Source organism: Podarcis cretensis, assembly GCF_951804945.1.
Source record: "Podarcis cretensis genome assembly, chromosome: 1".
Classification (NCBI taxonomy): Eukaryota; Metazoa; Chordata; class Lepidosauria; order Squamata; family Lacertidae; genus Podarcis; species Podarcis cretensis.
The window spans coordinates 100,903,508-100,925,483 of record NC_137170.1 but is presented as its reverse complement, the minus strand read 5'-3'; the positions used below and the strand labels follow the sequence as shown (position 1 = coordinate 100,925,483).

Here is a 21,976-nt window from a genome sequence, read left to right as displayed (position 1 = left end):
CAAACTGGTCTAATTAGGGAGCCTTGTTGGCTAGAGTAAAAATGAGCAGCTAACAAACTGTGAGTAAATCCTTCATTTATGTTGTTCACTTGATTGCTTAGGCGTTATGACAGCTACATGACTGGAACTTTTGTGCTGTACAGAAGTCTGAACCGAATGTTTGAGGTGCATGTGCGTCAGTGGCATTGCAGCAACCGCCATCTTGCCTTTGCTTGTAACTGTGGTGTTGCCGCACGGGAAGATAATGATATCGTCATCTTAGATATGTGCAATGGGCAGTTTCTGGAAACCAAACCTCAACTGGCAATTAAAAGCATCAAAGCCTCGTCACAACCAAATGTCAGAATCATGGAGTCCTATGGAGGGAGAAAAATTACCGTACGTATCTCAAATTTATTTGGGTTTTGGTTTTGATAATTACCAACGAGAGAGATTACTTTTGTAACAAAGCAGTGTGAAAGATCGAGTATCCCTTGCTAAGTTGAATGGCCAACCACTGGTGTGTATTAGGCTGTCTTAGCTGAGGTAAATTCCACTCAATGTAAGGCTAAGAAGTGTCTTCCAATGGACAGAATACTGCCCATAAAACATCATAGCAGGAGTTCAAGCCCTGACTTAGCCACAAGCTTAATGGTGGCACTGAGCAAGTCACATTCTGTCTCATTACAAGAGGCTTGCCTTTTTTTACAGAGCGGTCACTATGGTCTTTGATAAAGCAAAGGATTTCCCCGACTTGGCTGATTTACTGATTACAGTAGGGTTTGTGTCCAGCCAAGCTAATGGAAAGAGTGACTAGATCCAAGTGAAGGGATTGGTGCCTGACCAATTATAGGTGAGCACAAGTAAGTTTTAAATCCATGTCAGACTAGGAAGAATCATCGATCCACAGCACTGCTGATGTGGAAGCCAACATCCTGCAATTCCCCCCACATTCGTTCATTCATTCATTCATTATAAGACTATTTATGCAGCACTAATTCAAAAGAAAAAATATATATAGTGGTGATGTACAACCAAAACCAAGTAAAACCTTTAATATATTATAGAATAATAAAATACAGAACCAAATGACCAACAGTAAATAGGATTAATTATCTAAGAACACTTAACAAAACAAAAAACTCTCACTGGGGACTGCTACCTGGTTCATAAGTAACGCAGGTCACATAACACTGATCCTGAACACTGATCAAGGTGCTAGTGTTGACCTACAAAGCCCTAAATAGGTTGGGCTATGGGTATATAAAGGAACACTTCTCTCTATATCAGCTTGCCTATGCTGATGGGGGCGGGGCTTGTCTCAACATCCCAACAACAGGAGAAATATCCTGGGCAGTGATTAGTGATACAAGATAGATAATTTTTAAGCCTAGGTTTCAGATGGGTTCCTTGCCAGTGCACATACAGAAATGGCTTAATTTCAGAAGGAGGAGGGTGCCACAAGACAACACTATCATAGGCATTGCCTCACAGTCTAAATGGCGTATCATTAACATACTAATGCACTGAAGAAACTTTGGCTCCTAAGATGAAGAATCCCAGAAGAAAGGCAGGCTATAAAATGAAACACAAACCTAGTGAAACATGTGATAATATGGCTGTGTACACACCATACATTTAAAGCACATTATTTTCCTGGAAAAAATTATGGGTATGGCAGTTTGCCATGGGTGCTGCGAATTGTCGCTCTGCAGTTCCTGGGATTCTTTGGGGTAATAATGTGCTTTAAATGTGTGGTGTGCATGCATCTTACAACTGTGAGGGATTTCCATCAGGCTTAAGTCCTCACATGATCAAAACTAACTCAATGTTTTCAGAATAAAAAGCTGGCCCATTTCCCACCTTGAAGGAACAACCTAAGCCATTTCTATAATGAGACAACTGTTCGGTTCAGTTTAAAATACAATCATTTCCTGTGTGAATTGGTCTTACAAGGAATATTCTAAAAGTATTGGCCATATATATATGGACGCGGGTGGCACTGTGGGTAAAACCTCAGCGCCTAGGACTTGCCGATCGTCAGGTCGGCAGTTTGAATCCCTGCGGCGGGGTGCGCTCCCGCTGCTCCTCAGTCCCAGCGCCTGCCAACCTAGCAGTTCGAAAGCACCCCCGGGTGCAAGTAGATTAATAGGGACCGCTTACTAGCGGGAAGGTAAACGGCGTTTCCGTGTGCTGCGCTGGCTCACCAGATGCAGCTTGTCACGCTGGCCACGTGACCCGGAAGTGTCTGCGGACAGCGCTGGCTCCCGGCCTATAGAGTGAGATGAGCACACAACCCTAGAGTCTGTCAAGACTGGCCCGTACGGGCAGGGGTACTTTTACCTTTACCTTTACCTTTACACACACACCATTTCCCAAGGAAAATCACAGAGGTGATCTTATTGTCATGTTGGCAGTTTCGGTTTAAGAACAGCCCTGTTTAAGAACTATTCGGTTTACGAACTCCACAAAACCAGAAGGAGTATCCTGGTTGCGAACTTTACCTCAGTCTAAGAACAGAATCCGAACGGTGGAAGGGCACTGGTGGCGGGAGGCCTCATTAGGGAAAGTGCACCTCAGTTTAAGAATGGTTTTGGTTTAAGAACGGACTTCCAGAACGGATTAAGTTCATAAACTGGGGTACCACTGTACTTCTCTCTCTATCAGCATCAAGAAAAACAGATCCTAATTGTAAATACAATTTTGATCATGTTCAGTATAAATAAGAGAGCAAGCATATGAAGGTCTACTCAGACGTAAGTACCCTGAGTTCAGTGGAGCTTACTTCCATGTAAGTGTGCACAGGATTGTAACCTGAAAGTGGCATGCAGGTTACCTGGGAGTAAGACTTCTTGAAGTCAATGGAGCTTTCTTCTGAGATATATTGCACTGTGGATTACTGATGCCAATAGCAGGTCTCAACTTATTTTTTATTGTGTGTATGACATGTTATTGTGTGTGCATGTCTCTGCTTTGATGGTTAATTTATGGGATGGTGGGGGGCAGAGGCAGCCTGCCCCCAGCTTTTTATATGGATCCTCTTAGCTGCTGCTTAAAGGTTACATCGGGAAAGATTTGGCCAAAAATGTGGGAGGGGGACTCAGTTTGCATGGCTTGTAGCTTTCATTAAGGCTTCTCTACTGTTCTCCCAAAATTCAAGCACTGGCTGGTGCGCACGCATGCACGCACACACGCACACAGACGCGCGCACACACCCACCCACCCACCCACCCACACACACACAATTGCTGATGGAGTTCATATTCACCAGATTTGCTCCTTCTCCAGATCTCATTCCCTTCAGGAGCATTTGTTCGAGCTGATGTGAGCGACTGGGGAATGAGTTTGACAGTAAGGGCACCAAGCATTGATTTTAATAGCACCAGAGGTTTATGTGGCATCTTTGACAGAAACAGTCAGAATGACTTCCATGGGCCTGATGGGAGCCCTTTACTTTCTCGCCAGAATAACACGTCTGAGGAGGACTTCATAAAAGCTTGGAGGTAAGGAAAGGAGATTTTCAATGGTAAGGGATGCGCCGAAAAATGAATCGCCATTATAAGAGCGTTCTATACAAGCTGTTCAAAAAGTGTTCGTTTAATGATCCGGCACAGAGCTGCAGTGACAAAAGAAAATGCACTGGCCTTCAAGACCCCTCAAATAATACACATTTTCAGCTACTGTTAGAGAGAAGTTTCATATTCACAAATGACGTCACATTGCCAACTGCCCTGAGATCCTTCTGAGCTGTGACAAAGGACAGTTCCCAGCCATCCAGGAAAATGTAAAATAGGGACAGAAGGCAGAAATCAAAGGCTTTGATATTTCCTCTGTTCTTTAATTTCTGAACGCTGATGCCAAGTACATGGCTGTGGAATTCAAAGACAGATTTTGACAAGATGTGGCAAAGTGCGTAGAATGAAATGTTAATATTTAAGAAGCCTATTCTGTTAAATAAATAGGACGTATAAAAACCATCTGATATGGCTGTTCAAATGCCAGCTGGAGGACTGAGCATAGGCACCTTCCATTTCAGAGAACTTCCAAAAGTGGAGTCCAAACACCTCCATTCTTCTTCTAAAGCAAGTGTGGGGCATTTTTAATCCTCCTGATGTCACTGAACTATAATTCCAAGCAGACCCAGCATGTATGGCCTGGGAGTTGTAGTTCAGCAGCAACTAGAGGGCCAGAGGTTTCCCACACATCTTCTGAAGCATCTTTAGCTGTGACCAACACTTGGGAAGTACTAAAGCTCCACAGTCCAATATAATGCAGGAAGAATGTGACTATTAAGGTGAACACATGCAGCAACTTGCAGAAGCAATTCTGGCAATTCTGGCTTCTGCAGTCAGGAGTTTTAATGGAGCAGCATTGTTTCTTTCTGCTCTCCTCTGAAATGCTGCAAAATTCAGCACCCCTGCAGAATCATCTCTATGGTGGAATAGTGGACCTCTGCCCCTTACTGCCACTATGTGCCTTTCACAATGTGTGACCTACGGGTTTCACAGTTATATGACAAGGCTCAGAACACAAATCATTACCTGCCCTCCTTTTTCTGAGTGCAGCAAGTAATGACTTGCGCTCATCACGTTTTCAGACCTCTGTGCAAAGCCTTCACATCACACATTGTGGGAGGTGTGTGGTGGACAAGAGCAGCACACACTCAGTCATTTATGCTTTGAGCCAAAGTCTTCCTGTACCTATCCTTCAATATCAACACTCCCTCATTAGGACTGATTTGTACAACATGGATTTGCAGCACATGCCAGGCCATTCTAGGTTCAACTTTCCTTAAGGCACTTTCTACAACCTGAACCTATTATGGAGGGGTTCACGGCATCAGCACCCCAAAAAGGGTCTTGTTTTCCTCATAGCTGCAACCTTGGATAAAAATCAAAATCAAAATTGCTCTCAAATGTTTCTCTAGTTCTCTCTTCAGCTTGCTGCTTTCCTTCCAGATCACATTACTGCTCCAAAACTGTCAACTCTAAACTCTGGCTTTATCTATTGAAGGAGGGGCCCCCAACCTATTCAGTGTCTCACACTGAGCCCCTTAATTCCCCTTAATGGCTCATCACCCAGGCTTTCACCTTCATAGCTTGGATATTCTAGGAATTAGAAGCCTTGATTAAATTATAACACTTGCTGGATTAAAAAGGTCTGGAACACAGCTTCAGACCCCAAAGTCATATCTATTAGCCCAGGACACACTGTTTGTGGATGTTGTTAAATCAGGGATTTATGTTGTATTCAATATAGGTTTTACATCAGAAATGAAAACAGATGATTTAGGTGTCAATTGTGAAAATCACTGAGAAAACACAGCAATGTTGTTCATATAAATAATGAAGCTCTCCAGATTTTCAAAACTGCTAGCATGTTTACGAAATCAGGTAGAAGTAATGGAGATGGAAGCTAGTAAAGCATTTTCAATTGGCTGCCTTCAAGCACTTGGAACTTCAGCACCTCCAATCACCAGGGACCAGTTGGAGAGTTCGCCTACTGGTGGTTCTGTTCTCTTATTTCCACAGCCATTGTTCATTGCAGCTGTAAAACTGAGGGTGTCCCATAGCTGTTTAAAGCACTACATACTTCCTGCAAAAATAAAAGAGTTTAGAGTTGCAATCGTATCAACACTTAACTAGGAGTAAGACCCACCAAACTCACTCTGTTAGCACTGTTAAAAGTTCTAAACTCCTTTTTAACCTGCAACTCAGGATATTGCTTAATGATTCTAAGGAAGTTGACCGTAGTCCATGAAAACCTATAAATGTACGTGTGCTCTAATAAATGAGTCTTTAAGGTGCCACAAGACTTGCTTTTTCTTATCATAGTTATTTTTGCTTTTAAGCAGGTATACATACTTAAATCCCGAAAGTCAGATTGGAGTGATACAGCCACATTATTGCATTTCACTCCAAGTAAAAATGTTATTATTAATAATATTTTTCCTGCTCACTTTCTTCTGAAGGTTAGCAAAATAATAATAAGTTCCAGTTGAATTCTAAGATTGTTGCTACAACCCTGCTGATAACAGTTTGTTATCTTCATCTCACCAATGCATGTTCATACTTTAAGATCCAAGCAGAGGAATTCATGTTTTTCCTGTTAGCCACTGGAGTAAATAAGTGTTCAAGGGCATTATTTTGAATACTTCAATTACCTTATACAGCTAGGGGCCATATACATGTTGAAGGAAGCTTTCTTGCATTTATTCCTAGCCGGGTGAAAAAACTACCGGTACATGTGCTACATGCACAATTCCACAGCCCAATCCAGCAATGGAGGTTGTAGGCACATGCCCCCTTTTAAAAAGCCACTATTCCACTGACCATTTGTTTAGTATGGAGTCTTGGGATTGAATCCAGTCATACAGCCCCTCCCCCTCTCTTTTTGCTTCAGCTGCAAGTGGAGGGGAGACCACTTTCCTTCTCTGATTGGTGTTATTTCACCTTCTTTAAAAAGTGCTTTGCATGTGGACTCAAACTCCAATTATTTCCTTGTAGCTTTTTAATCCAAAGGATAAATGCTGATGACCTTTGCCAAGTAATCACTTATGATGTAACCATTATGTAAAGCAGTAATCTCATCTATAATGTCCTATTAAGTGCTAAGGAGAATTGTAACTCTCTCCTTGTTTCTGACCAGGTATGCACTATGTACACACTTCAGCCTATGAAATGCTGGGCTTTGGAGTTTTCCAAAAGCACTTTGCAGACATCTCTTTGCAAGTGTCCATACCTGCACATTAAGCAGACAGTGTGAGCAGGTTTTTAAAGCACAGTGGTTTGTTGTTGTTGTTGTTTTGCTCCTTCCTCTTTCAGCACCCCAACCCCTTTTAAAAAATAATTTTGCCTGTAAGTTTATTGATATACTAGAGATAGCAGAGAAGGCAAACAATGTACTTTATGGCTGTGTGTATACATATCCACTGATAGATGGATGGATGGTACATTTCTCCTCAGCTTTTGGCAGGATGCTAAGTACACATGTGATCTCTGGTTATCACTCTAGGGAAGCTTATGCATTATGCCATACACATGTACAGATGTTTGTGTGAATGACTGTTCCTGTGGTGAATTAAATGGATTGAAGTCCTAAAAATGTGGAATATTGATTGGGTGTACTGATGCACATGTGTGGAGTATATGATCATGTGCGATGTTCAATTGTATCCACCCATTCAGGAAGGAAATATGTGGGAAAAGAAGGGTTCATTTTCTTAAACTAGAGATCATTGGTTATACTGCAGAGTATTGGGGCTCTGTGTTTTTCATATTATAGCTGTCATGGGGGAGACAACTTGAAATATTTTCGGATTAAAATGCAACTCCTTCTTGCTCTCTAGGCAAGATAAGCTATGTCCAAAAACCGGGGGTGGGAGGGGGAGAGATGTACAATGTGAAGAGGAGGAAGAATTTTTAGGTAGCACAGGGGCTGGGTTAGCAGGCATTTCTGCATCAATGAGATGTTTTGTCAGTTCAAACATTTCTACTGAGAGAGACTACTTAAAATGCAAGCCATTTGAGAAATGTACATGCAGCTGGAGTTTTCTTTGAAGTTTTAACACAGCCATTTCAGCATTGCTGAAGAAACAAGCAGCTACAGTGGAAAGTTCAATGAAATGAATTTTCATTGGCTCCTCAGTGTTACCTGGATGCTGGGTTGCATTTGGCTTAGCATGTTACAGGCTGCACAAACCTGCCACAGGTTATTACTATTTAATTTAAAAATGTGGAATTTTGTACTCATATTGTTTGTATTTCAGTGTACTTTTTGTATTTTACAAGATAAATATGGAGGATGCTAGGGGCTGAGACCCTCTTTGCTGCATTCACCACTCCCTGCTATTCCCCCCAAGTTAACCCCATAGAGTTTCCCTTTCCCATCCCATGCAAATACTAAACTCACTTTTCACCTTCCCAACTCCATTTCAGAAGCCACTTCTCTCTTTTTCTGCTGCCCTGCTTTGCACACATTTTCACCTTCACCCCATGCCTTCTCCTTCTCCTTCTCCTTTTGCACACACCTCTTGCACACAGCCCCCCCCCCAGTAACCACTTGCATCTTCCTCCTTCCACACATTGCAACTGCTAAACACCCTTTTCATCGGCCACTGATTGTGTGGCCACCATTCCCTCTCTTCTTACTCTACTCAAACTTCTCCTTCAGTTCTTCAGCTGCCACATGTGTGAGAGACAAAGGATGTGGAGCCCCCAAATACTCCAGAGTAGTTTACTTAAATCTCTACCATGGTTTGAAACTGCCATTTTCCTCTTAGTTCCCTCCAGCTCTGCTTTACTCAATAGTCTGCTGTTTTAAGCTACGACTTCTTCCCTCTCAGTGTCCCTTGCCTTTTCTCCCGTGCAACAGACATGGGTGCTGTGCAGCCTGCCTTCACTTTTGGTTCCCTATCCCACCCTGATATCATGCCAATCCAGAATTGTGACTTGGCACTACAAATCCTCCAACAGGGGCTGTGTGATGATATACTTACATTTTTATTATAGAGATAAATAACTATGAAAGTTTGATCAGTGAGAGAACACCAAGCCTTTTTAACTTTCTGACCTGCTTCTCTTTTATTTTATCAGAATAGCTCCAGGGATGAGTTTGTTTGACAAGACTCCACCACTGTCAGAATGGAAGAAGAGGACACATTACTGTCTGTGTCAGAAGGAGCATTCACTGTATTTACAGTCAGTAAATGCTCTACACACTTTTCAGCATTCTCCCCCGGAATCTTTAGGTTGTTTTTATGAGCGTGTGGATTACAATTCTGTAATCCCATATCTAGATGTCACATCAGAACATCCTACTAACTTGGACGCTGATTCTGCATTCCTAGCTGATGGAATATTATCACCTAGATCTCTTGAGCAGTGGCATTTGCCTCAGGCAACCAAAAAGAAAGACAGCCCCAATGGCCTTTTAAACCCAATTGGTCAAAACATCTCATTGAAAAAATCAGGAAATGAAACATATTTTGAGTCTTCCGATCATTGGAAGGAGCTATCAAGAGAAAAAAGGCAAGAAGCTTACTGGGAATCCTTATCTGCTTCCTCTTCTCAAAGCTTGAGTCAGGCTGACTTGGAAACTTTCACCTACTTTTTCCCAGAAGATTATTTTGAAGGGAGGCGGCCTAAAGTTGAGGTCACATGGCCTACTCCAAGTGGCCTAACCTCAGCAAAAGCCTTAGCAAGCTGTCAGAAGGTTCTTGAAACCTCTCCCATTGGCTTAGCTTGTAAAGGGCTTTTGGGCACCCAGCTGGATGTGGCTATTGAAATGTGCCTTTTGGATGTACAAAGCAAGGATGACCTCACATGGGGAGAATCAATGATTGCATTTCTGGAAAATTCCTGTGAAAAAAGGGTGCTGGAAAACATAACTATGTGGTTTGATTCAACAAGCAAGCTACCTGCTACACATAAAGAAATAATCAGAGCTCTCAGGTGCCCCAATCTCTGTAATGGACATGGGCAGTGCAGTATGTGGGGATGCCAGTGCTTTGAAGGATATGATTCCCATGACTGTACAAACGCCAAAAGTGAGTAAGAAAAGAATTATGTTTGTTCGTAACCTGTGTATCTTCCTGTAGCATTTGACTTAATGGAACATCTGCAGAGAGCAATTTGCTCTTCAAACAGCTTCACTAGTTAAGACCTATGATGAATTAATAATCAGGTTTTGACCTTGACAAGCTGATCGCAATACCTGGCTGGCTGCTCTGGAGGTGTGTGGGTTTGTGCACACAAGTTTACCTTGGTAAACTTGCAAAAATGGATTTGACAATTCCCTTAAACAAACTGGTTTGAGAGAAGCGATTTTTTTTCTTATCATCCCCATGCTACAAAAACAAACTCCTTAAAAAGAGAGAGAGAGTCCCCAACACAGATGTTATACTAATTTCAGAAGGCTCAGTTGCAGGAGTGGGGGTGGAGTGCCTTGGGGCTTCATTCTCCCCACAACTTTTTAACATCTGTATCACAATATTGGGGGTGACTATCTGGAGGTGTGGACTGTGATGTCATCAGTACACAGATGACACTCTGTTCTACCTTTCTTCCCCATCTACTCATTCCATGGAGGCTATTGAATGAACTGATGTCTGGAGGCAAATTTGAGTTGGATCAGGACAAACAAGTTGCAGCGGCAGCCAGACAAGATAAGGATGTTGAGAGTAGGGAAACCACCTATTCTAGAAGGAGGTTTGCAACTGATCCATAACCAATTGGACTCCTCCATTTTACAAGCTCAAGCTATTTATTTTCTAACCAGCTCAGAGTTGTCAATTGCAACTTTACCTGCAGAGGATGGATCTCACCTCAGTTATCCATGCACTAGTGACATCCAGGCTGGATTAATCTAATGCACTCTATGTGGTTAGAAACATCAACTGGTGCAAAATGTCAGGTGCCAGGCAGTCGGAACATGTGACACCTACAGTCACTACACACCAGGGGTGCCAAGTTGAATAAAATATTGAGGGGGCAGGTAAGCCATGTCCCACATAATCAATCACAAGACGCAGCATGCACACACTATTTGAATGGCAATGCCCATCAACTTTGGTGGGGGACGACCCCCTCAAATATTTTATTGGGCAAGACCATAGGGACCTCAACCCCTAGGAGTTGGCTCCTATGCTACACACACACACACACACACACACACACGTCCTTTATAAATTTGGCTTCAAATCAAATTAACTTGTATGACAGCCAATTCTGATCAATTTTTTAAAATGTTTACGTTATCCCACAGATGAAAAGCAGTATTCTTTTCTTTTAAAAAATAGTTCAGTTTTGTAGGGAACTTTGATTCTCATCCCTTCTTCTTCTTCTTTTAATTGTTTCCTGATATTTTAACTTTCTGACATTATATTATAAAATGACCAACTAACCCTTCAATCTTAAACACACATTTTTAGGAGAAAATCCCACTGATACCAATATAACTTGCTTCAACATTGCTATTTGTGGATGTAGTCTGTCCACTTACATGAGATGGAGACTAGTAGCTGAGAATCAGACTGCAAAATCAGAGGAGACTGTCAAAGGGAGTCTCTCTCCCTTCCCCCACCCCTCATTTCATTTATAAAGTGATGGCAAAATCTCCAACAAACAATGTCAAGGTAATGCACAGCAGCCATTCCAAAAGGTGAGGCTGATGGACCTGGGAAACCTTTAACATTTGCTTTTTCAGTTTTCCATAATACACCTGAGATTGCATGTTGTTTTCTCATAAAAGGAAGCTTCATCTTAAAGATCATTCACCCACTTCACACACAGTCCTCCAGATACATATTAACCACTTGGGTGCTACAACAGAGATAAGGAAATAATAAACAGTTGTGCTTATTAGGGTGATAGTCTGAACTTATGACAAATAATATTATTGTACTCCCTTTTAAGCTGTGGTAGAGGTATCATGAGAAGATACGTTGCTGCCAGTAAAACCATCTGTGGGTTACCTATGCCCAGGTAAACTTTAAGTGGCAGATAATAACTGAGAAATACATATGCATACATATAAACAGAGCTTTTTTCAGCACCTGTCAGGTGGGCACTATTGTCAATATGAGAGAACAAGAGAGGTGTCCATGGTGAGGTGTCCAGCACCTTTTTCTAGAAAAACAGCACTGCATATAAACATATACTATGGGTGATGTTCAAGTGTTACTCAGAGTAAGCTCACTGAAGTTAATGGATTTTAATCATGCTCATTACTTTCAATGTCTCTACTCTGAGTAAAAGTTAACTGAACACCACCCTTTCTCACACTCACTCTTAATTCACTTACGCTACATACATACTTCTAAATGAAAGTGCAGGATCAGGGGACTGGAGATACAGAATTAAAAATTGCTACTTCATGGGTCCCTTTGTCCACCTTGCTTCTCTGGAGGACTGGCCTGTGTAGCAGGTTACTTGTCCAGAGTGAGCTAAGGCCCCCAGGGTATTCTGCCCAGACTAGCCTTTCCTTGTCACCTTTGCAGCTAAATGGCCTGGAACCCAAGTACCTAAAAGTGCACCTTCCCCAATATCAATAATTTCTGACCCTATGATCTGCGGCCTCAGTAATGGTGCTGCTTCTTAGTGAGCATGTCCCATTTGTGGAATGCCCTCCTTGGTCAGGTGTGTCTGTCTGCTACTGGCACCCCTGAGGAAAATGCATTTTGGGGAAAATGCATTTTATAACCATTTTATTGCTGATTTTATTGTACCAGGTTGCTGGAAACTGCAGGATGAGAGTGAAAACTGGGACCATCTCTTCCAAACAGAATAGCACCAACAAATTTGTTATGTTTAAACCTACATTTTTAAAAACAACAACAGCTCAGGTCTCTTTGAATGGAGCCTCTTAGCATTATCTCTGTGTTTGTTCACAGACAAAACTCCCCCCCCCTTAACAACCAGCTTAACCCTCTGAAAAAACACAAAAAATATGCTCTTTTATGTAACAACACTACAAAAACATGCAACAAAACAATGTACTAACAGAACGATAGTTTCCTTGACTTGTATGTCAAGTGTGCATAATTATGCCTTCTGTTGAGGAATGTATACCTTGATACTTGTGCTATAGGGAATAAAGTGAACCTATCAAGAAACAAAAAGGTGAAGACATTGCAAATAAGGATTGCAGAGACAACGTGAAACATAGCCTTGGTACCTGCATTTGATGAGCACAGGCAAGAAAAGCAAGCTTGAATTGGTATTGAATTATGTTTGCTCTCTGGCATTTTGTAAAACGCCATTCCAGTGAATTGTATAAAATACCAGGTTTAAATGTATTGTCTATAACATAGTAAAAAAAGAAAGAGTTTCATCAGAACATAAGAAGAGCTCTGCTGGATCAGGCCCGGTGACCTATCAAATGCACCATCCTGTTCTCAGAGTAGCCAGCCAGATGCCTATGGGATGCCCCAAAGCATCATCTGAGTTGAGATAGTTTTCTAGTTCCAATGTATCTTTCTGTTTAAAATATAGAAAAACAGTTTTGTGTATTTTAATGAATTTCTTCAAGAAAAAGAAATAGGGGTTACATAAGAACTGTCTTCTTAGATGAGACTGGTGGTTTATCTAGATCAGCGTTACCCCTTCGACTGTGGCTGGACAGATGGTCTGGGACATGGATGGAGAACTTACAGCCCTCCAGAGGTTGCTGGACTAGAACTTCCATAATTCCAGAGCACTGGTCATGCTGGCAGGATAGATAGGAATTGGACTCTATCAACATCTGGAGGACCAGAGGTTCCTCAGCAATGATCTAGGGAGATCCATAAACAGGGAGAGGTAGTGACAGACACCCCTGTAGCTTATCCCCAGGGTGTACTTGGAGGAAGTACGGTACGTCTGTAAATGTGGAGGCTTTCCTTCTGTCAAAACTCTGAGTACAGCCATACCTTGTGTTGCATTAGGTTCATGTTGCGTCTTTTCAGCTTGCGAACGTGGCAAACCTGGAAGTGTATACTTCCGGGTTCTGCCGCATGCGCAGAAGCAGTTCTGCACGCTTCGCACATGCACAGAAGCGCTCTATCGCGCTCCGCACTTGCACAGAAGCACCGCTCTAGTTGTGGACTTTTCAGGGTGCGACTGGCACCCTGGAACGGATCGTGTCCGCAACTAGAGGTACCACTGTAACTTGTAGACAGATCTAATACTATATTATCATATTTTATTTTCTGTTTATTTTTATACTGCTCCTTTTAAAAGCTACTGTATTGATGCTAGCTGCCACCACAAGATCTTTTGGTGGTGAATTCAGTCAGGGTTGACAGGTTCAGAGCAAGATGCACAAATGGGGACTAATGGTTATTCTATAATCACACATTTCTGAAAAAGTTACAAAAACAGTCAGAGATATTTGCCGGTACCTACGACCAAAAGAAAACCTGGAATATTATAAGGCATGGTTGCTAGAGTGCAGCAAGATGCACATTTGTTAGGCAAAGCGACATGTCTTTACCTAGACAAAGTCACCTGGTTGTTTGTCCAAAGGTGCTAGCAGTGTGGATTAAATAGGGTCGTCCCCCCCCCCCCGAGAGCTGGTTGTTCAATGCCCCTGATTTTATGGAATACCTTATTTATGGGTGTCACATATTTAGTTGACAATAGTCAGATAGCACTTAAGGACATTCAAATAAATCTGAGGAGGATGTGGTTGTGCCGTTAGGTTCCTTCATCCATCTTCCATGTGTTCAAGGTTCAGCAAAACACAAATAGGCACCTTGTTGTAGACATGTGTAGTGAACAAGTGGACACTGAGGGAGTAGGGTCAGTGGCATGTGAAATGAAAGGGAAGTGCTAGCAGCGTGGTTCTACTTCCCTTTATCCACATGTACCTGGTCCACATGAATAGCTTATGATCAGGACTAGTATGCTTCTGCAGCCTAAGTTTTTTTCTAATATCAGCTTGACTGGGTGGTTCATAAATATACCCAGTATTTGAAACTCTTTCATTTGCTGGTGGTGCAGTTAAGAGAAATCAGAGGTTGGTTTTCTGCATTTTTTTGTTTTTTTGTTTAATGATGTAACTTCTTGTTTCCAAACCCATGAGAACAGATTCACATTTTATGTCAAAGCAAGACCTATTAATTTAAACAAAACAGCGGGTTTCCCCGAGGAAAGCAGTGGGACATCAACAATTTAAAAATATTTTTGGACCCGTAACTTGAAATCACGGGACAAACTAAAATGTGGATAGGCCCGTAATCACATCTGAATGCTCTAGTACTAAAATGTAGATTGTACCAATCCTTAAATACTCACAACTCAATGCAAAATTGTCCAGGTGGCCAGATTTATAATTATCATCAAACTGATATGGAAATTTAGAGACGAAAAGCAGTTACAAAATTTGGCAATACTCCAGGAAAATGTCACCCTTTAATGCTTCTTTCTAGCGTCATTAAAAGAAAAAAAAAAACTCCCAACACCTGTAGAAGGTGCTTAAAATGTCATTACCTACTGTAATTAAATGGAGAATTCAATTATCATGGATAACAAATCAGGCTGGCCTGCAATTTGTGTACACTGACCATGGTAGCTTTTTTTTTTTTTTTTAATCATAACCAACACGCACAACTTAGGAAGTTATATAGAGCTTCTGTAATACTCTGGGGAGCAATCACAAAATAAAAGGTAATGAGGAGTAATAAGGACAAATTAGTTTCACTGTGGTAATGATAGTTTAAGAGCTTTCTGGGTGTGAATTTCAATTCCACTGTGGAATGTCCAGGAAAGAAGAGGCATCACAGGCAAAAAAAAAAAAAAAAAAAAGGAAAGGGAAAAAAAGTCAGAGTTATTAAATGTTTCATTTGCATCCTTTTCTTACTTTGATACATTACTTTACCTTGGGCTACTTAGTTCTCAAATCTATATTAGTGAAATCTTCCCCTACTTGGAATGCAAATATATCCATAAATTTACTATTTCTATGCTTGGAAAATATATATCCAACTGAATGTACATATTTTGGAGCCAAACCATATCCCCTATAGCAGTAGTTATATGAGTTGTGCTTAAAAAAAGATTTTAAAAGAATATTAACCATTTTCCATGTTATCCTTCTAACATCAGACTGGATTCAGTTCTTATATTGCATCTTAGATTAGAGGATATTAATTTAAAACAAGTAAAAACATTAAGGCTGCAATGCTATACACACTTACCTGGGAATAAGGCCCACTGAACTGAATGGAGCTTTCTTTTGAATATAGGATAGCATGTTTCATAATCCCATTGGATTCAGCTAGCACCACAGACATGCAGAAAGTTTGGACTGAAGGCTTTATGTAGAATCATAAAACAGATGGTAGACAAGACTGAAGGAAGATTGCTTTCTCTTCTCAGGATGTGGATAGGGGAGAATTTAACAAAATAAAACAAAACTTACAATGAGAGCCATGTGCAATGTGACTTGGAGAATGGGCCAGGGCCAAATGTAGGTTTGACCCATCAGTGATGAATGAAAGGTGTCTTTATTGTTAATACTTAGGCAGTGTACGCAAGTGAAGCATTTCACAAAACTTTTGAGCTCCAATTCCACTTTGTAATGGAAGGGATCAGGCACATCAGTTCATCCTGAACTGAACAAGACAGATTCTTAAAATCATGTACTGTTGCTTTGCCACCTATGTTCTGTGGAGTCATTAAGTGATAACACCTTGTGGAAGCAAGCCAAGATAAAAACAATCACGATCCTGGAAAAGTCACTCAAAGATAGATGTGTATACCCATGCAGGACATAGAGTTGGTGTTGGGAATTTGGCAGATAGACAGAACCACCTTGATAATTGCGCCCAAGGTCTCACCTGATATTGACTGCCTATGAAAATATATTTTATGCATATTTCCTCCCATTATTGTATCCATATTTCCTCTCATTATTTATGCATACATATATACATACATGGGTATGCACATCATACACACACACACACACACACACAAATTAAGCTCTTTGTGGAATGAAACTAACCAATGCTAATACCAGTCTGAGTACCCTGAGTACCTTATGTAAGGCAATGGGATGCCCTTTTCCTTGATTTGTTTTTGCCTATTTACTCATATACATTTTTGTTTATTTCTCTTTATTTTCCCCTTTTTGTTCCCCCACCCCCTTAAAGAACCAACTACTCTTCAGTTATTGGCATGGAAGGGATTACGAGTATAGGGGTGGGTTGCAGGGGATATAGTAGTTAAAGGTTGGGGGGAAAGTGAACATTCAGGAATACGTTACTACTAATAATATTTTAAAAAATAGACAGACATAGTGGTGTGCTATGCTATATACAGAAATGAATTGGAGCCACTTTGCATGCTGTAAAACTCCCATGCTGCATTGTGGTCAAATAATGTATCAGACATAAATGGAGCACGGCAGTGGGACTTACAATGTTACAGTGAATTCCCATCCTAAATATTTTGTGTATTGTACAGTGGTACCTCAGGTTACATACGCTTCAGGTTACAGGCGCTTCAGGTTACAGACTCCGCTAACCCAGAAATAGTACCTCGAGTTAAGAACTTTGCTTCAGGATGAGAACAGAAATCGTGCTCCAGCGGCACAGCAGCAGCAGGAGGCCCCATTAGCTAAAGTGGTGCTTCAGGTTAAGAACAGTTTCAGGCTAAGAACGGACCTCCGGAACGAATTAAGTACTTAACCTGAGGTACCAGTGTATACCATACCAGTACTGCATATAGCATTAAAAGCAGGAGTTTGTAGTCCCCATTGTTTGGTCTGTGATTATAGACATCTGCCTCTGTTCCTAGAGCTGGCAAAACGTGAACATTTTGAAAAACAAAGAAAAACATCAATAGTGCCCTAGTTTCTATTGTTTTAGCTTCCATTACTTTCCATCCAAAGCACAAATCTGGCTGGATTGTAGCAGGTCTATTAGCTTGATAGATACAAAAGTCAATAGAAACTAAATTTAGAAAGGATATCAAATCTTTATCATAAGGGACCTGGGAGGCTGCATGGCTGTTGATCTATATTGTACCACTGCAAATCAAATAAGGGAGATTAGTCCTTTTGGTGATTAGTTTATTTGCTTTAATGCAAAGCAGTGAAAACAATTCTGTGAAACAAGCAGTTGGGAAAAAAGTCTTATTTTTAAGGCATCTAGGATTAACTAACACATGGCTTCAAAAAGAACGTGCTCTGATTTTAAGTGGCAAAACCATTCTCTAAAAAATACTATGTGCAGGCATGAAAAAGAAATTCAAACCTAGTGGGCTGAAAACACTGTAAAGGGAACATCCTCCTCTCCACCCCCTGCAATTCAAAATCGTCCTTTTAAAAAATAAATACATTACCTGCCCAAACAATTTCAAAACAGCAACCATTCATAATAAATATTTGTTTGTAGATAATGAGATCATTTGTGTTTTAAATTATTCACAGTGAGCCATTTGTCCTGCATCAGTGTGCACACACAGTCCCTGCATGTAAATAATAATTCACTTAAGTAGCTTAAAGTGACAGGAACTAAACATGGGTTCTTTAGTGCAGGGAGTTTTTCCTGTTGGTTCATACACTGGCAATTATCCATGAGCATGTTTTTCTTAAAGCACCACACTGTCTTCTAGTCAGGCATAGTAAATCAACTGTCACCTGTCTACTCAGCCTCCAGATTTTCCTAACGCCTCTCTTGCCTTGGCCTGTTGCAGGTCTTTTCTTGGAGCCCAGCTAGGGAGCCGTATACAACCCTGTTTAATAAACATATTGCTTTACCAACAGCTATGAATAATCAATAAAATAGGGACGCGGGTGGCACTGTGAGTTAAACCACAGAGCCTAGGACTTGCCAATCAGAAGGTCGACAGTTTGAATCCCCGCAACGGGGTGAGCTCCCGTTGTTCGGTCCCTGCTCCTGCCAACCCAGCAGTTCGAAAGCACGTCTAAGTGCAAGTAGATAAGGTACTTCCCTGGCGGGAAGGTAAAAGGCGTTCCCGTGCGCTGTTCTGGTTCGCCAGAAGCGGCTTAGTCATGCTGGCCACATGACCTGGAAGCTGTACGCCGGCTCCCTCGGCCAATAAAGCGAGATGAGCGCCGCAACCCCAGAGTCGGTCACGACTGGACCTAATGGTCAGGGGTCCCTTTACCTTTACCTTTATGAATAATCAAGGTTCAATATGCAACAGAGATAACCTGTTTTGCAAAGCATTAATTTCAGAATTCTCATGTCCCCACCATTTACTACAGAGGCAGGGAACATCTGGCCTGCAGGCATCTTTGACTGCCTGGGCATCCAGTTTGTTTCCCTAAAACTACATCCACCTGCCTATCAGCTGATGTCACTGGCGATGTCAGCCAATTGGCTAGGGGACAGCCTTTAATCCTGCTTAGGCTGTATCACCCTGTTCCCAAAAGAAATCTCCCTGCCTTTCCTTTTAAACTTAATGTCACTGCGATCTTCAAGGGGCAGCAGACTCCCAAGCACTTTAGAAAGCATCCCCTGAAGACAGGAAGTCTGAAAATGGCTACTGTAAAAATAGAAGCAGGAAGTAGTAGCAGTGGGAAGGAACCAAAGTGCTCCTTCGACGTTTCATATAGCAAAGCCATTTAAGAGGACACAAGAAGGAAAATGAAACCAGGAAGAGAGCTGAAGTTTTGAAGCTGAAGACTTCAGCAGTTAATCTGTTGAATGGTTGTTAACAGTATGTTACAGACAGGGCAGATGCAATCTGAACGGCAAGTGTACGAATAAGGCAGCTCAGCCAGAATTTCGGGTCAAGGGTTTTGATGCACTACCTGTAACAGGGCAGCTTTATGGGCAGCAAAGAACATAAATAGAGTACAAAGTGCCAGTTTGAAGCACTCCATGGGATGAATTTACCAAACATAAAGTTGTTTTTCAACTGTAAATGGCTTGCCAAGACAGCTTATCATAATGATGAATTTGCAGGTGTAGCCTCTGATTTGTGCACCATGGGAAGTTCTTTTGACATCAAGAGATAAAGAACGGCATGATGCCAACTTTGCTAGCACCACCGTGGCATTAAAGGCATTAAAGAGCATAGTGAATGAGTTCATCCAAGAGTAGCAGGGGATGCACTTTGAAAAGGCCAGGTAGAAATGCATACATAGGAACCAAGATGCAGAAGATTAATTTTCAGTCGTCAGCTGTAGAATTAGAGGAAGAGAGTCAAGTACACATCTTGAAACAAGTAAGTTTGCTTATAGATTATGCCAAAGTCATCTTTCTGGGTCATTGTGAAAAGAGGTAAAGGTACCCCCCATGACCATTAGGTCCAGTCGTGGACGACTCTGGGGTTGCCCTCTGTAGGCCATGGGAGCTGGCGTTTGTCCGCAGACAGCTTCCGGGTCATGTGGCCAGCATGACTAAGCAGCTTCTGAAGAACCAGAGCAGTGCACAGAAATACCATTTACCTTCCTGCCGGAGCAGTACCTTTTTATCTACCATACTTGCACTTGATGTGCTTTCGAACTGCTAGGTTGGCAGAAGCTGGGACCGAGCAATGGGAGCTCACCCCGTCATGGGGATTCGAACTGCCAACCTTCTGATTAGCAAGTCCTAGGCTCTGTGGTTTAGACCACAGGGCCACCTGCATCCCAGGAAAGGAGGAAAGCCCCTTGTAATTCTCGCCTTACAGTCTACCCAGCTCTAAGGGACCTGGAGTGGAGACTGGAGCAGCCTTTGCTAGCCTGGTGCCTTCTGGGTATTCAGGACTACAACTCCCATCAGCCCCAACCATCACAGCCATACTAAGTATACCAGGCCAAAAGCCAAGTGAAGCTCTTGGAAACTTGCCATTGCCCCAGTCAATGATTGTGGGATTAGAATGCAGAGTCCAGGAGTCATAAGGGCTTCTGGGAAAGAAAAGGAAGTAAACCTTGTGACAGCTGCTGGAAGTTGGGACACTAGAGGAGAAACCAGCCACTGTCATTGGTCTGTCCCAGAGGAAACAGCTGCTTCAGCAGGGCAGTATATATATATATTTTTCTTCCATCACTGTCTCCCCTTGCTTTTTCTAGCAGAGAATCTTGGCTGAGTTGTTTGTTTGTTTTTTGCCGGGGTTGGCATCTGCTGAATTGACCCCAAACCACTTCTGAAATATATACTGTGATCATGCTAGAATAAGGACTGCTGAGATATAAACTGCTTTGAGCTCTTAGGAAGTAAAGCACCACGTGAACACCAAAGGCTCAATCAAATCCACACAGCTGGTATGTGAGGAATGATCCTTGTAGGACATAACAGAGTTCTGTTCCTTGTCCTCTTCCACCTTGCTGGGCATGCCCCTTCAATTTGAATTCCTTGACAGAGCAGAGAGGGGTTGACTGGCCAAGGATAATGGAAGCCTTCCATCCCTTTAAACAGCCAGTCACAGTGGGTGAGTACATGCATTCCACAGTGGGAGGGGAATGGAAGCAGGACTCTGTTGTGTAAATAGAAGGAATGGGAAACCTATAGCCCTCCAAATGCTGTCAGACACCATCAGACCCATCATGGTCAATGATCAGGGATTATGGGAGTTGTAATACAGAAGCATCTAGTAAACCCTAGATTCCCCACCCCCTGCTTCATAGACTCTCTCCATTTTAAATATTCCTAATAGTATTCCTGAGCTGCCGTCTACTGCTAAGGGGACTATGCATAATAAGCAGCAAGCAAGGCATTCCCTTTTGCAAACTCTTTTTCTTTTCTTTTTTTGCACACAGTTTAATTGCTATTTGTCCTTTTAATGTGATTATACACATTAATGTGTCAACAAAATTCTGCACCGTTTCATTAAAGATGACATGAAAGTTGAGGAACCTCAAATTTATCTATCCACATTTAAGGGGGGAAAATGCCATCAACACACTTAAGGTCAAGCACTGTTCCTGGGACAACTGGGTAGTATGACCTGAAACAACAGAGTTCAGTACTCCCTGCCCACCCTGTAATGTAGCAATTAGAACATTAACTGAAATACTATGTCAGATTTGCTTACAGTACATTACACTACAAGTCCAGCAATAGCTGATTTTCCTTTCCTGTTGGTGCAGTCTTTAAAAGACACCTATAGGGTGGTTAAAGGTAAAGGTAAAGGGTCTCCTGACCGTTAGGTCCAGTCATGGCCGACTCTGGTGTTGCGGCACTCATCTCGCTTTATTGGCCGAGGGAGCCGGCGTACAGCTTCTGGGTCATGTGGCCAGCATGCCTAAGCCACTTCTGGCAAACCTGTTCAGCGCATGAAAATGCCGTTTACCTTCCCGCCATAGCGGTACCTATTTATCTACTTGCACTTTGATGTGCTTTCGAACTGCTAGGTTGGCAGGAGCAGGGACCAAGCAACTGGAGCTCACCCCGTCGCGGGGATTTGAATCGCCGACCTTCGGATCAGCAAGTCCTAGGCTCTGTGGTTTAACCCACAGCACCACCCGCGTCCCTTATAGGGTGGTTAGAAGCATGGAATAGAGGTTTCACATCTCCTTAAATATTGTGTGGGTGAGGGAAAGTTGGTAAGCACAGAGTACG

At 42.0% G+C, this 21,976-nt stretch overlaps 1 protein-coding gene across 1 annotated transcript in view; it reads left to right on the top strand.

The window, feature by feature from the left end:
- LOC307226379 (von Willebrand factor D and EGF domain-containing protein-like) overlaps positions 1 to 21,976 on the top strand; it is a 201,864-nt gene that overhangs the window by 69,770 nt on the left and 110,118 nt on the right. The window contains exons 10-12 of the mRNA XM_079995170.1: positions 102 to 378; positions 3,268 to 3,482; positions 8,574 to 9,526. Of these exons, the coding sequence (XP_079851296.1) occupies positions 102 to 378; positions 3,268 to 3,482; positions 8,574 to 9,526 (1,445 nt within the window). The remainder of the gene's footprint in view (positions 1 to 101; positions 379 to 3,267; positions 3,483 to 8,573; positions 9,527 to 21,976) is intronic.